Raw genomic sequence first — 12,162 nt, 5'->3', positions numbered from 1 at the left:
CCTCTATATATAGAGGATGTTTTCCTCTACATTTTTCGCATGCTGCCTAAAATCTTTTGGCGTGCCTGCCACGAGTTCTGCAGGCCTGCTAATAGTGTTATCATTGGCTCAAAGACTATGTATGACTTTTCTAGTATAATTCCAAATTGTTTTCCAGATTGCTCTGTCTTAATTTCCAGATTCTTCTGTCTTAAACTTCCTTTTCCTATGTGCCTTATAGTGTTATCATTGGATCAGAGAGTATGTATGACTTTTCTAGTATAATTCCAAATTGTTTGGTTGGATCAGTTCATACTTATACCAACAAAGCATTGCTGTGTTGTCTTCCACCAGCCCTTCTAATATTTACTGTTTTTGTCATCTTTGCTAATGTGATACGATGTGAAATCTCAAAGTTGTTTTAATTTGCATTTCTCTTATTATTGATTTGGAGCTTTTTCCCCTATGATTAGACTATATTTGCTTTGAGGGCAGGGTTTTTTTTTTTTTTTAATAATATCCTCAACACTTAGCTCAATGCCAGAAACATAGTAAGCACTTAATAAAGTGCTTGTTGATTGATTGGTTATGGTTAATTTTAATTTCTTTTTTGACAACTTCCTGTTCCTATTGAATGACCCTTGTTCATATATAAGGAATAGATACATCCATATATGTGTCATGGGCATAGATTTTGGATATCAGACTTTTGTCAGATATATTTGTTGCAAAGATTTTTTTCCTAGTCAGCAGCTTCTCTTTTTATTCTAGCTGCATTGACTGTGCTTATGTGAAAGTTTTAAAACTTTATTAAAAGTGTTTATTTTATCTTTTTTGATCACTTTATTTACTTTGTAAAGAATTTTCTCCCAGCCATAGTTATAGTTACTTCCTTTTTTTTTTTTAAATGATTCTTACCTACCTTTCTGGCATCATTTCAAATCATTCTCCTTGTACTCTAGCCAAATTGGGCTGCTAGCTGTTCCATGAAATCAGCACTCCGTCTCTATTTGCATAAGCCATCCCTTGTCCCTCCTTATCACCACCTGTCTAGAATCATAACCTTAGTGGTCTTATATGACTCTGCCTCCAGATCTGGCATTCTTTTCATTATACGTACTGTCCCCATAGGCTAAATGACAGTAATAGAGTATTTTAAAGTTTGCAAAGCACTTTGTCTCTTACCTCATTTGAGCCTCATTCCAGACCTGGTAAAATCAGTACTACAGGCATTATTCAGGAAGGAAACTGAGCCTTAGAGAGATGATATCTTGTGCCTGGTCATGGTAGTAAGGGTCAGTGGAAGAAGTCTTCCTCACTTTTGGGCTTTCCTGTGTCTCTCAGTTTTCCCTCAAAATTTGGATCTAGTGCCATGACTCCTTCCCTCATATCCCTTAGTTCTTAGTACTCTTTCATTCCCCAACTTTCTTCTTTCCTAGGGTATTTTTTTTGCTTCCATATCTCATATTCTCTGTGTACATCTTCTGCCCCAGCAGCAGGATATAAGCCCTCCAAGGGCAGAGACAGTTTTGTTTTTGCCTTCCAGTCTTCCCCTTCTCCCCTAACTCAGTTCTTAGAATAATATCACTTCCATAAGTTTAGCAGAACATGTTGAAATCAGATTATAAAACACCAGAAATGTCAGGTTTGGGATTCACACTTCATTTGGTAAGCATTGGAGACCTTTAAATTTAATCTTATTTTGCAAAGAAGGAAAGTTAGACCCAAAGAGGGGAAGTGATTTGTATGTTGTCATATTGGTAACAACAGAACTGAAACTTGAACCCTATCTCCTGAGTTCAAGTCCCCAGCTCTTTTCATTTGATCATATCACCTGTCTTTCTCAGGGAACAAAACTCAGAAGGACAGAATGGTATATAGAATATTGTACGTGGCATCAAAAGACCCTTTTATTGGGCAGCTAGGTGGTGCAGTGGATAGAACTCTGGCCTTGAAGTCAGGAGGACCTGAGTTCAAATCCAGCCTCAGACTCTTGATACTTACTAGCTGTGTGACCCTGGGCAAGTCACTTAACCCCAATTGCCTCACCAAAAAGCAAAAAAAAAAAAAAGGAACTCAGATCTGAGTACTCCTGCCAATAAACTGTGTGTGGGCTTAAGCAAGTCACTTCCCCCTCTGAGCAGTGGCTTCCTCATCTATAAAATGGGAGTTAGGGGCTCAGCATTCCCCACGATCTGGAAGAGCCACATAAAATTTTTTGTCCCTCCCTTCACACCAGAGAAGAAGTATGAATTTTTTTCTTTTTCTTGTATTGGGTATTTACAGTAACTTATTGTAAAATTTGGGTCAAGTATTTGATCATAGCCTCTGTGTTGTCTGTAGCTTCCACAAAACTCCCCAAAAATTCCCATTTAATTTCTTATGCCAACATGATATATCAGAACCATGATGGAGAAAGTCGTGATGTGGAAGGGATAACTGTACTTGTACTATCTGCCTGCCAGTGTTTTTGTAAGACCCAAAGGACAGAGTATATGTAAAGCACTTTTCAATTTATACATCTTAACTGTTATTACTGTTAATATAGTTACTATGCTGTTGTCACCAGCTGTGCTTGGAATGCTTCTTGGCTCCTTTCTCTTTTCATTTAATCAAAAGCATTTATTGAGGAAATACTAGCACTGTGTTAGATATTGGGATTACAAAAGCAAAACTGTCTCTGACCTCATGAAGTTTATGTTCTGTTGGTGGGAGATAACGTGTATATATATGGGTGTATGCGTGCGCGTGTGCGCACGCACACACACATACAAACACACAGATTTGGTTATTTTTTGGAGGAAAGCCCTAACCTCTAGGAGAACTGGGAAAGGTTCCATGTCTATAATGAAGAAAGCCGGAAATTCCAGGAGGCAGAAGTGAAAAGAGGAATCCATTCCAGGAATGAAGGACAGCCAATGCAAAGGCATGGAGATAAGAGATAGGGCATCATATATGAGTAAAAACAAGAAGATCGATTTGTTTATACTTTAGAATGTGTGACATTTGATCTGTAATAGACTGGAAAGGTAGGATGGATCAAGCTTTCCATTAAATGGCAAACAGAGGAGTTTATATTTGATGCAAGAGGTAATGGAGGGCCACTGAAGTTTTTTGAGTGGGGATGGGGAGTGATACCATTAGACCTGTGCTTTAGGAAAATCATTTTGATGGCAGTGATGATGGATTGGAGTGGAGAGAGAGTTAAGGCTGAGAGACCAGGTAAGGTTCCTTGAACGTAGCAGTGTGTATGAATAGAAAGAGATGTATGTGAGACATGTCGTGGAGGTAAAGATGACAAGATTTGGCAACTGAATGAATATGTGGATTGAGGGAAGGTGGGGAGTGTAGTATGACACCTAAGAGTGCAAACCTGTGTTAATGGAAGGATAGTGGTACCTGACAGTCAGTCAATCAGAATACATTTATAAGGTACCTACAATGTGCCAGGCACTGTGCTAACTGCTAAATGCCCTTGACAGTAATAGAGAAGTTCTCAAAATATAGGAGTGAATTTTTGGAGGAGAGACCCGAATTCTTTGTTGGACATTTTGAGTTTGAGATGCCTATGGGACATTCGGTTCAAAATGTTCAGTAGGCAGTTATTGTTGTGGGACTGGAGCTCAGGAAAGAAATGAGGGCTAAAAAATATATACATCTGGGAGTCATGTTCATGAAGATGGTAATTAAATTAATGGGAGCTAATAAGGTCACTCTTCTTGTCAACTATTACTCTGGCTTTTGAATGGGACAACTTCTTTATTCATGGATTCTTAATTTCTTTTTGCCCAATTTAAAGAACATTCCATACCAGATAATAAATATTTTGAAGTGGATAAAAAGTAGATATGTATGGTTTTGGATTAAATTAACATAAAATTAGGTAGTTTGAAATTTTGTTTTTCTTTGTGACTCACTTGTGTGAAATTTGGACCTAAAATTGAGACTTTTAAAGAATCTTCTTTTTTGTCTCTGTGAAACTAGTCAATTTTCAACTTTTGCACCAGGTAAAGTACCTAGAAAATGATGTGAATGTCAAAAATGTGAATGTTGATACATTCAGCTTATGGGAAAGAGAGGTTTAGGTTCCTGCAAACTCTGAAAAATTGTAATCTTTCGCTAAAGATTGCTGAAAATACATTTTTTTGCACATAGTTCTGTATAACAAAACAATGAATTCTGATAATATACCCTTTCTGGAGTGGATTCATAAACACTTTTACGAATACTTTCCTCCATTTTGCAGATATAACAATTCACTAATTTGTTTACACCAAACTTGAGGTCAACAATCGATGCAGACATTTTGGCACAAAGTTTATCTAATACCCTTATTTTTTTCACTAAGCTGCATTACTGACTTTGCATGCTTGGCCTTAGAGTCCAGAGGACTTAACACTACACTTTGCAACTATAGGGTGAACAAGACCAGTGAAGTGCCTAGGATACCAGCTGCTCCACAACCTTGCCTGCATCACACTTCTCATTTTTTTCCCCTCTATTGTTCATAGCCGTGAATGTGTGCACTTGTCAACTCGAAAGTGAAAATGAAGTTGCTAATAAAATCATGCAAATGCTTGAAGTTTTGAAAATCAAACTCAGGAATGTTGAGGAGTGACTGTGCTTCCTTTTCCTGCCCAATTAGTATCTTATAGTCCCTAAGTAATAGCATGTTAGAGTTCACTCGTAAGGTAACTGAGGTTTGGAGAAATGAAGGAAATTGTTCAAGATTTTACTTCTAATTAGTGACAGAGCTGAAACCGAAATTTAGCTTACTTGATTCTCCCATGTCCAACAGAGATTTTCTTTTTTTTTCTTTTTGCAAGGCAATTGGGGTTAAGTGACTTGCTCAGGGTCTCACAACTAGTAAGTGTCAAGTGTCTGGTCTGAGACCGGATTTGAACTCAGGTGATTTTCTTAAAGCTAATTTTCTTCAAGATAGTTTAAGGTCCTCTTTTTCCATGAGACTTTTCCTGGTCCCTTCTGTCTGCTAGTGGTTTTAACCTTTAACTCCTTAAAGTTTACCTTATATCTGTATTGTGTATGTTTTGTATAAACCTATATATGTATATGCTGTCTCTCCTGTTTTAAAATGTAAGCTCTTTGAGGCCAGGGACTTTTCCCTTTTGTCATTGTGCCCCTCGAATCTAGTATAGTGTCTGGTTTACAGAAGGTGATTAATAAATGCTTACTGCTTGATTAATTGCACTTATGTCTTATAATGATCAGTTTTCCTTTAAGTACTCACAAATCATTCTCAATCATATGTTGAATGAATGAAAAAGTATTTATTTTCTAGAACATATTTAGTACATTTCTAGAATTTTGCTGGGAATGAAAGTCAAACTCATGAGGCTATTTGAAGAATTCATCTTCTCCTTTTTGAAAAATAGAACTTGTCTATAGTCGTGAAATACCTCCCCCATTTTCCACAATACCAGAATTTAAAGTGTGTGTCTATGTGGATACCCCCATGGATGGATGGATGGATGGATGGATGGATGGATGGATGGATGGATGGATGGATGGGTGGAGATTTAAATACAGACATCCACATACATCACAGAAAGGGGGCAATTCAATAGAATATGAATAGATATGATTTAGTGATGTTTAGGTTTCAGAGGCAGTATATTCAAATGATATTATAGAATTTTGTGGGTATATGCTTTAAGTGATATTCTCTGTAGCATTTGATCCATTTTATCTCCTAAGGAGTTTCTTTAAAAGGAACAATAATGTCCTTTACCTTTTTGCCCCCTTGTATCTTTCCTGGAAATCTTTGGCTATGTAGGTTCTGAGGAAACCCCTGTTGAAGGAGCTCATGAAGTGGTGAAGGGCATCTTAGAAGATGTAGTAACATCTGCTGTTAAAGGTAAATGAGAAAAAAAAGGTAAATGAATGTCTTACATATATGTTAGTGTGGATGGGCTTTCTTCTTTTCTTTTCTTTTTTCTTTTTCAGTTAAGTTGCAAAACCTTTCCCTTGGAACCCAAAAATTATAAACTTGTTTTTCAGTAACTTTGATCTCACTAACATTTGAGACAGGACCACCTGTATGATAACGCATCTAGCCATCACCTGTTTTAACAGTGTCAGAAGATGTCATTGGGTATTAGAAGGCTTTCCATTTGTGACAGTAAAGTGCCTCTAATAGCAACACTTGCAGAGTTTTTCCTGTTTTCTGGTGCCAGTCACTGATAATGATAGGTGTGGAGAAAGGGATACAGTCAATAGATTATGTAACAAGGAGTCCTTTAGTACCCGTTTGACTACTGAATCCACTGTGTACCCTGAAATAAGTCACTCATTCACTCTAAACTTCAGTTTCCTTACCCCAGCAAATTGGGAAGGCTACTCTTGAAGATTTTTTTATTCCTTTTAACTTTAAAATGATTCTGTGTAGTCACCTCTTTTAGATAAAGGTTTTTTTTCAATTGCAAATATTGATTTTGTGGTGTTATGTGTTCTCGTTTTAAGAAGCTACCGGAAAACATGGTATATTGGAAACTGAGAGAGTTCTGGGAGAATTGGATACCAAGGACCTCACTTCTAGTGGAATTGATGAAAACTCCCAAACCAATGGAATTGCAGATGATAGGCAGTCATTATCATCAGCTGATAATCTGGTATGAGATTTTGATGTGGTGATAACTATTTTGTATAGCCAAGTTTAATTTTTTTGTGTTCCTTTTTTAATGAAACTTCCTCTAAAGTAGTTCTCACATGACATGACGTTGCAAGAGCAGAGGTGATCTTGGGGTCTTGAAGGTCCCATTGATGCAGGCATTAACTTTAACAGCCTCTATCAAGTTGAAAAGACTTTGAGGACAGGTCTGGGTGTAGGCTATATATCTCTAATCTAAAGACCAATTGAGCTGCTTGACCACCAGGTGATAAATATTTTTTTAGTCCCAGACGCTCACAACAGCTGCTTTTTAAGACTGGGAGGGCTTATACCCTGGGTTGGTGAAGGGAGTACCTTTATCGGATACACAAATCCTTTAAGTTGAAGTGAGCTTTTTTTATGCAAAATAAAATTGAAATTAAAACAAACTAGTAAACATCAAGCTCCAGTTGAATTTCAGCCAAATAATAATTACAAGGTTTAGTAGTTTAGATTCCATTTTCTAAACCCCTAGAAAGTCTCCACTGTGTACAAGGCATTGTGCTAAGTGTCCAAGATACAAAAAAAGAAAACAGTTTCTGTACAGGGACGTTACATGCTACTGAAATATACCACAAGTGCAGCAGTTAGTAAAGACCAGGTAAATAGAGGAGGGAAACAACAATAACAGCTGGGAAATTTAGGGAAGGCTTCATTTAGGAGGCACACCCTCCCAGTAGTTATGATTTCTAAGAGTTGCAGATGAGGGAGCTCATTTCAGACAGCCTATGTAAAGGTATAGAGGTAGAATGCCAAGTTCAGGGAACTCCTGAACCAAGACCAATTTTTTTTTTTTTTTTGGTAATAGAGTATATGAAAGCAAAAATTTTAAATACATTTAGAAAGATAGGTTGGAGCCAGATTGTTAATGCCTTTAACTCATGAGGAGTTGGTATTTTATTCTGTTTTTATTAGTATTTTAATTTTTTCCCAATTACATATAAAGACAATTTTTAACATTCATTTTTTTTTAATTTTGAGCTCCAGATTTTCTCCATCCCTCACCTCCCCCCCAAGATGGTAATCAATTTTATATAGGTAATATATGTGCAATCATATAAAACATGTCCATATTAATCATGTTAAGAAAGAAGACCAAAAGGGGGGAAAAACACAAAAAAAATAAAGTAAAAAATAGTATGATTTGATTTGCATTCAGACTCCATCACTTCTTTCTGTGGATGTGGATACCATTTTTCATCATGAGTCCTTTGGAATTATGTTAAATTATTGTGCTGCTGAGAATAGCTAAGTCATTCATAGTTGATCATCTTACAATATTGCTATTACTGTGTACAATGTTCTCCTGGTTCTGCTTACTTCACTCAGCATCAGTTCTTGTTGGTCTTTCCAGGTTTTTCTGAAGTCTGCCTGCTCATGATTTCTTGTAGCACAATAGTATTCCGTTACAATCACATACCACAACTTGTTCCCTCAGGCATTCCCTCAATTTCCAATTCTTTGCAACCACAAAAAGAGCTGCTGTAAATAGTTTTTGTACTTTATTCTAGAGCCAACAGGGAGCCATTGAATATTTTTGAGTAAAGGAGTGAACTTTGGCATTTCTGGAGAGAATGAACTGGCAATGCTGGAGACAAGAAGCAGATAGTTTCTTGCAGCAGTACACATGAGAGAGAAGTGATAAGGACCAGACCTGTGAATTTGAGAGGGATTATGGCAATATATCAGTAAGACTAGACAACTGATAGGATGTGGAAAGTGAGGAAGGAGGAAAATTCAAAGGTGACTCAGATTGTGAACTTGGGTAGCCAGAAGGATGGGTGTGTTCTCAATAGAAATAGATTTAAAGGAGGAACTATTTTAAAGGAAATATAATTCTCTTTTTTGAATTTGAGATATTCGTGTGTTATCCAGGTGAGGATGGCCAACCAGGCAGGTGATGTGGGATTGGGTATCTGGAAAGAAACTAGAGCTGGATGTATAGATTTGGAAATTAACTGCATAGAGAGGGTAATTTATGTATGGAAATCAATGAGACCACCAGAGGAGAAAATGTTGAGATGGAAAAAGTCCCTTGGGAACTCTTCTCGCTTGTTCCTGGGAGATGAATGATAACCCAATGAAAGGAGCTACATAAGAGTAAAGAGCAATGTCTCACAAGGCAAGGGAGGACAAAATATCCAGGATGAGGGGAGAAGGTCAGTGGTGTTAAAAGTTAGAGAGGAAGAAGGCCTAAGAAAAACAACCAGGGGCTTTAACATCTGAGATTATTGGAGTGTTGCTTTGCCTTGCCTAGTTTCTGAATTGATTGTGTTTATGTTTATAAAATAAACTTAGTCCTGTTGGTACAAACTTTTTTGGGGGGGGGATGGGGGTGGGGAGATAGTTGGGGTTAAGTGACTTGCCCAGGGTCATTTAGCTAGTAAGTCTGTTGATGCAAACTTTTGAACCAAACACAGTTTTTATTTTCAGTCTTCCTGTAACTCCTCCCACCCTTTAAGTCCAAGTTCAAGGGCATAATTAAGTTCCTTGATATATTCAACTCTTTTGAATAAGTAAATTTGTTTGCTAATTTTATAATTTTTTCAAAGCCATCATTCTCACTGTTTTTTGTTTTTCTTTTACTTTAACATTAGGAATCAGATGCACATGGACCTCAAGTGGCTGCTAAATTTTCTCACATTCTGCAGAAAGACGCCTTTCTAGTGTTCAGGTCCCTCTGCAAGCTCTCCATGAAGCCACTAGGTGAAGGACCCCCAGATCCCAAGTAAGAAAGTTTATCAGAATGTACCTTCTCCACCACATTCCAGAAGCAATATATGGGTTTTCTACATTGAAAGTAATTAAGCAGCAGTTGTCCTATTTTGATGCTTCATGCACTGCAAGAAATTTCAGCGCCAAGTCTTCAGTTTATGAACCGTTTTATAATTATTTTAGTATTTCCTTATGGGTTCATATTTGAGCCTTTAGGCTTATCCTTTTCTGCAGCTAGTGAAGCTAAACTTTCTCAGAAGTTTTTAAAGAAAACTCCTTTGATTCCTCTAGTGAAGAGCAGAGCTGATCATGTTGATGAAGGAGGCTTTTCATTTAGATTTTTCTAGCTGGTAGGTGGGAAAGCAGCTATACTCAAGACTAGATCTGCTTTACCTCACTGTGCCTCAAGTTTGCACAGTAAATCTGGGATCAAGCCCAACTCATAACTTCCTGACTGCTACAGAAAAGACACCCTCAGTGACATAAAAGGCAAATAAATATTTTTGTTAAAAGGAGTTAAGGAGCACCAATATTTTAAAGACTACATTTTGTTTTTTCTCTTCAGATCTCATGAGCTACGTTCAAAGGTGGTTTCCCTTCAGTTGCTTCTCTCAGTGTTGCAAAATGCTGGCCCTGTCTTCAGGACCCATGAAATGTTCATCAACGCAATCAAGCAATACCTCTGTGTGGCATTATCCAAAAATGGAGTTTCTTCAGTGCCTGATGTTTTTGAGCTGTCTCTTGCCATTTTTCTCACGCTTCTTTCAAACTTTAAGACACATTTGAAAATGCAGATTGAGGTATAGTCATTGAATTTTGTGTTTAATTAGTTGATAGCATTTGAACTGCTCATGTCACAATTAGAAACTAGGGCTTTAAAAACCAGGACTATTTGGAAGGAGCTTTGCATTTCCAGAAGAAGATAGATTCTTTTGGGGGTAGAATTACACAGAATGTTGAATTATTACTTGTTATTAAATGCTTTTCTTTTGGTTTTCATTCATACAGGTATTTTTCAAAGAGATTTTCTTGAACATCTTAGAAACATCAACAAGTTCTTTTGAGCACAAATGGATGGTTATTCAGACTCTGACTAGGATTTGTGCAGGTATTTCATTCAGCTGTCATTTATCAAACATCTGCTATGGGTAATACCATGAGTTCTGTGCTAGGTACTGGGGTAACTACACTAATCAGTAAAGCTGCCTCTCCCTTTATGGAGATCACAGTTTGGCAAAGGCAAAATATGACATGTCTCTAACACTGCTGTACAGCTACTGTAGATCAAAAGAGTGGGATGGCTTTTGTGAGGTACAGAGACCTGGAGGAAGTGTTTCCTTTTAGGTGAACTTGTTTTATTGAGTGTGTAAATAGCTTTGAGTTGTACTATATTAGATTTATGTTATTTCATTATATATTAAGGAAGAATCTCACCTTGGATTAGCAAAACACTCACAAACGATACCTCATTCAAACCACTGCTTTTTGAAGTAGATAAAACAGAAGTTTCTCTTATACATTTTATGAATGAGGAAATTGGGGCTTACGTAGGTTAAAGGAGTTGCCTGAAATCATCCAGTTACAGATGGTATCACTCCCATATTTTCATCAAGTTGAACACCATTGTTCTAATCACTCAGATGCACAACCTCAGAGCCACACTTGACTCCTCACTCTCACTCACCCCACATAGCCATTCAATTACCAAATCTTTTTGTGTTTTGATATCTATAATGTGTCTCATACATCCCCTTCACTCTATTCACACAACCACCATCCTAGTTCAACCCATTATCACCTTTCCCCTAGGCTATTACAGTAGTCTCTTAATTGATTTTCCTGCCTCAAATCTATTCTCACTATAATCTGCCAAAAGCAATTTTTCCTGAAGTTTGCAAGTCTTTAATGTGTCACTTGCCTACTTAGTAAATGGGAGTAACTCCCTAGTACTACAGGTGTTCAGTTTAAATGCCCCTGTTTTGACATTTGATGCTCCTCACAAGCTTTCCCTCGTAACCTGCTTTTTCCAACCTTCCTTTACATTACTCTTCTTTACACAATTCTTCCCTCTAGCCATACTGGCCTTCTTGGTATTTCTGACTTATGTTTTTCCATGTATATATGTGTTTTTACACTGACTGTCCCCTGTCTCTGTGATTCATTCTCTCTTCCCTCCACCTCTTGAAATCCCTATTTTTTCCAAGAATTATCTCAAATGGGGGCAGTGCAGTGGATAGAGCTCTGGCCTTGGAGTCAGGAGGACCTGAGTTCAGATTTGGCCTCCACACTTGACACTTACTAGCTGTGTGACCTGGGCAAGTCACAATTAACTCAATGGCCTCACTATAAAACAGAAAAACAAACAAAAAAATATAGCTCAAATATATAAGGCCTCACTGCAACTAGTGTCTTCTTCTCTAGGGTCACCTCTTGACTGTTTTTGTATGTGTTTCATGTCTTCTTGTGCTTGTTGTCTTGCTTATAGAATGTTAGCTCCTTGAGAATAGGGATTTGTTTTGCTTTTGTCTTTGTATTCCAAGTGCCAAGTTCCCTGCCTAGCATATTAGAGGAATAAAAAGTTGGGGTGAGATATTTTTCCAGCCTAAGAAAACTGAAGAGGAAGGCAGAAGAAGTAACAATGGGTGGAGATGTATTCAGAGCCCACGTGCAGCTCCGGCAAGAGTGGCTGCAGTAGCAGCAGCAGCTTTAGGAGCTCTTAGCCCAGAGACAGTGTAGGGTTCACACAACTGCTCAGAAAGAGATTACAGGGGACCTTTTGCTGGCACTGGGCAAAGCCTATT

The 12,162-nt window shown here is 37.6% G+C and overlaps 1 protein-coding gene across 2 annotated transcripts in view; it reads left to right on the top strand.

Moving 5' to 3' along the window:
- The window catches only part of ARFGEF2 (ADP ribosylation factor guanine nucleotide exchange factor 2), a 108,935-nt gene that overhangs the window by 39,542 nt on the left and 57,231 nt on the right, over positions 1 to 12,162 (top strand). Inside the window, exons 7-11 of one of the 2 annotated variants that reach the window (XM_027851359.1) lie at positions 5,774 to 5,854; positions 6,463 to 6,608; positions 9,244 to 9,374; positions 9,927 to 10,161; positions 10,370 to 10,469. In XM_027851359.1, the coding sequence (XP_027707160.1) occupies positions 5,774 to 5,854; positions 6,463 to 6,608; positions 9,244 to 9,374; positions 9,927 to 10,161; positions 10,370 to 10,469 (693 nt within the window). Of the gene's footprint in view, positions 1 to 5,773; positions 5,855 to 6,459; positions 6,609 to 9,243; positions 9,375 to 9,926; positions 10,162 to 10,369; positions 10,470 to 12,162 lie in introns of both variants that reach the window. The other variant, XM_027851348.1, reaches the window with a different exon arrangement.

The sequence above is a fragment of the Vombatus ursinus genome, unplaced genomic scaffold (genome assembly GCF_900497805.2).
Source record: "Vombatus ursinus unplaced genomic scaffold, bare-nosed wombat genome assembly UNPS02000580.1, whole genome shotgun sequence".
NCBI classification, from domain to species: domain Eukaryota; kingdom Metazoa; phylum Chordata; class Mammalia; order Diprotodontia; family Vombatidae; genus Vombatus; species Vombatus ursinus.
This window is presented reverse-complemented; position numbering and strand designations above follow the sequence as displayed.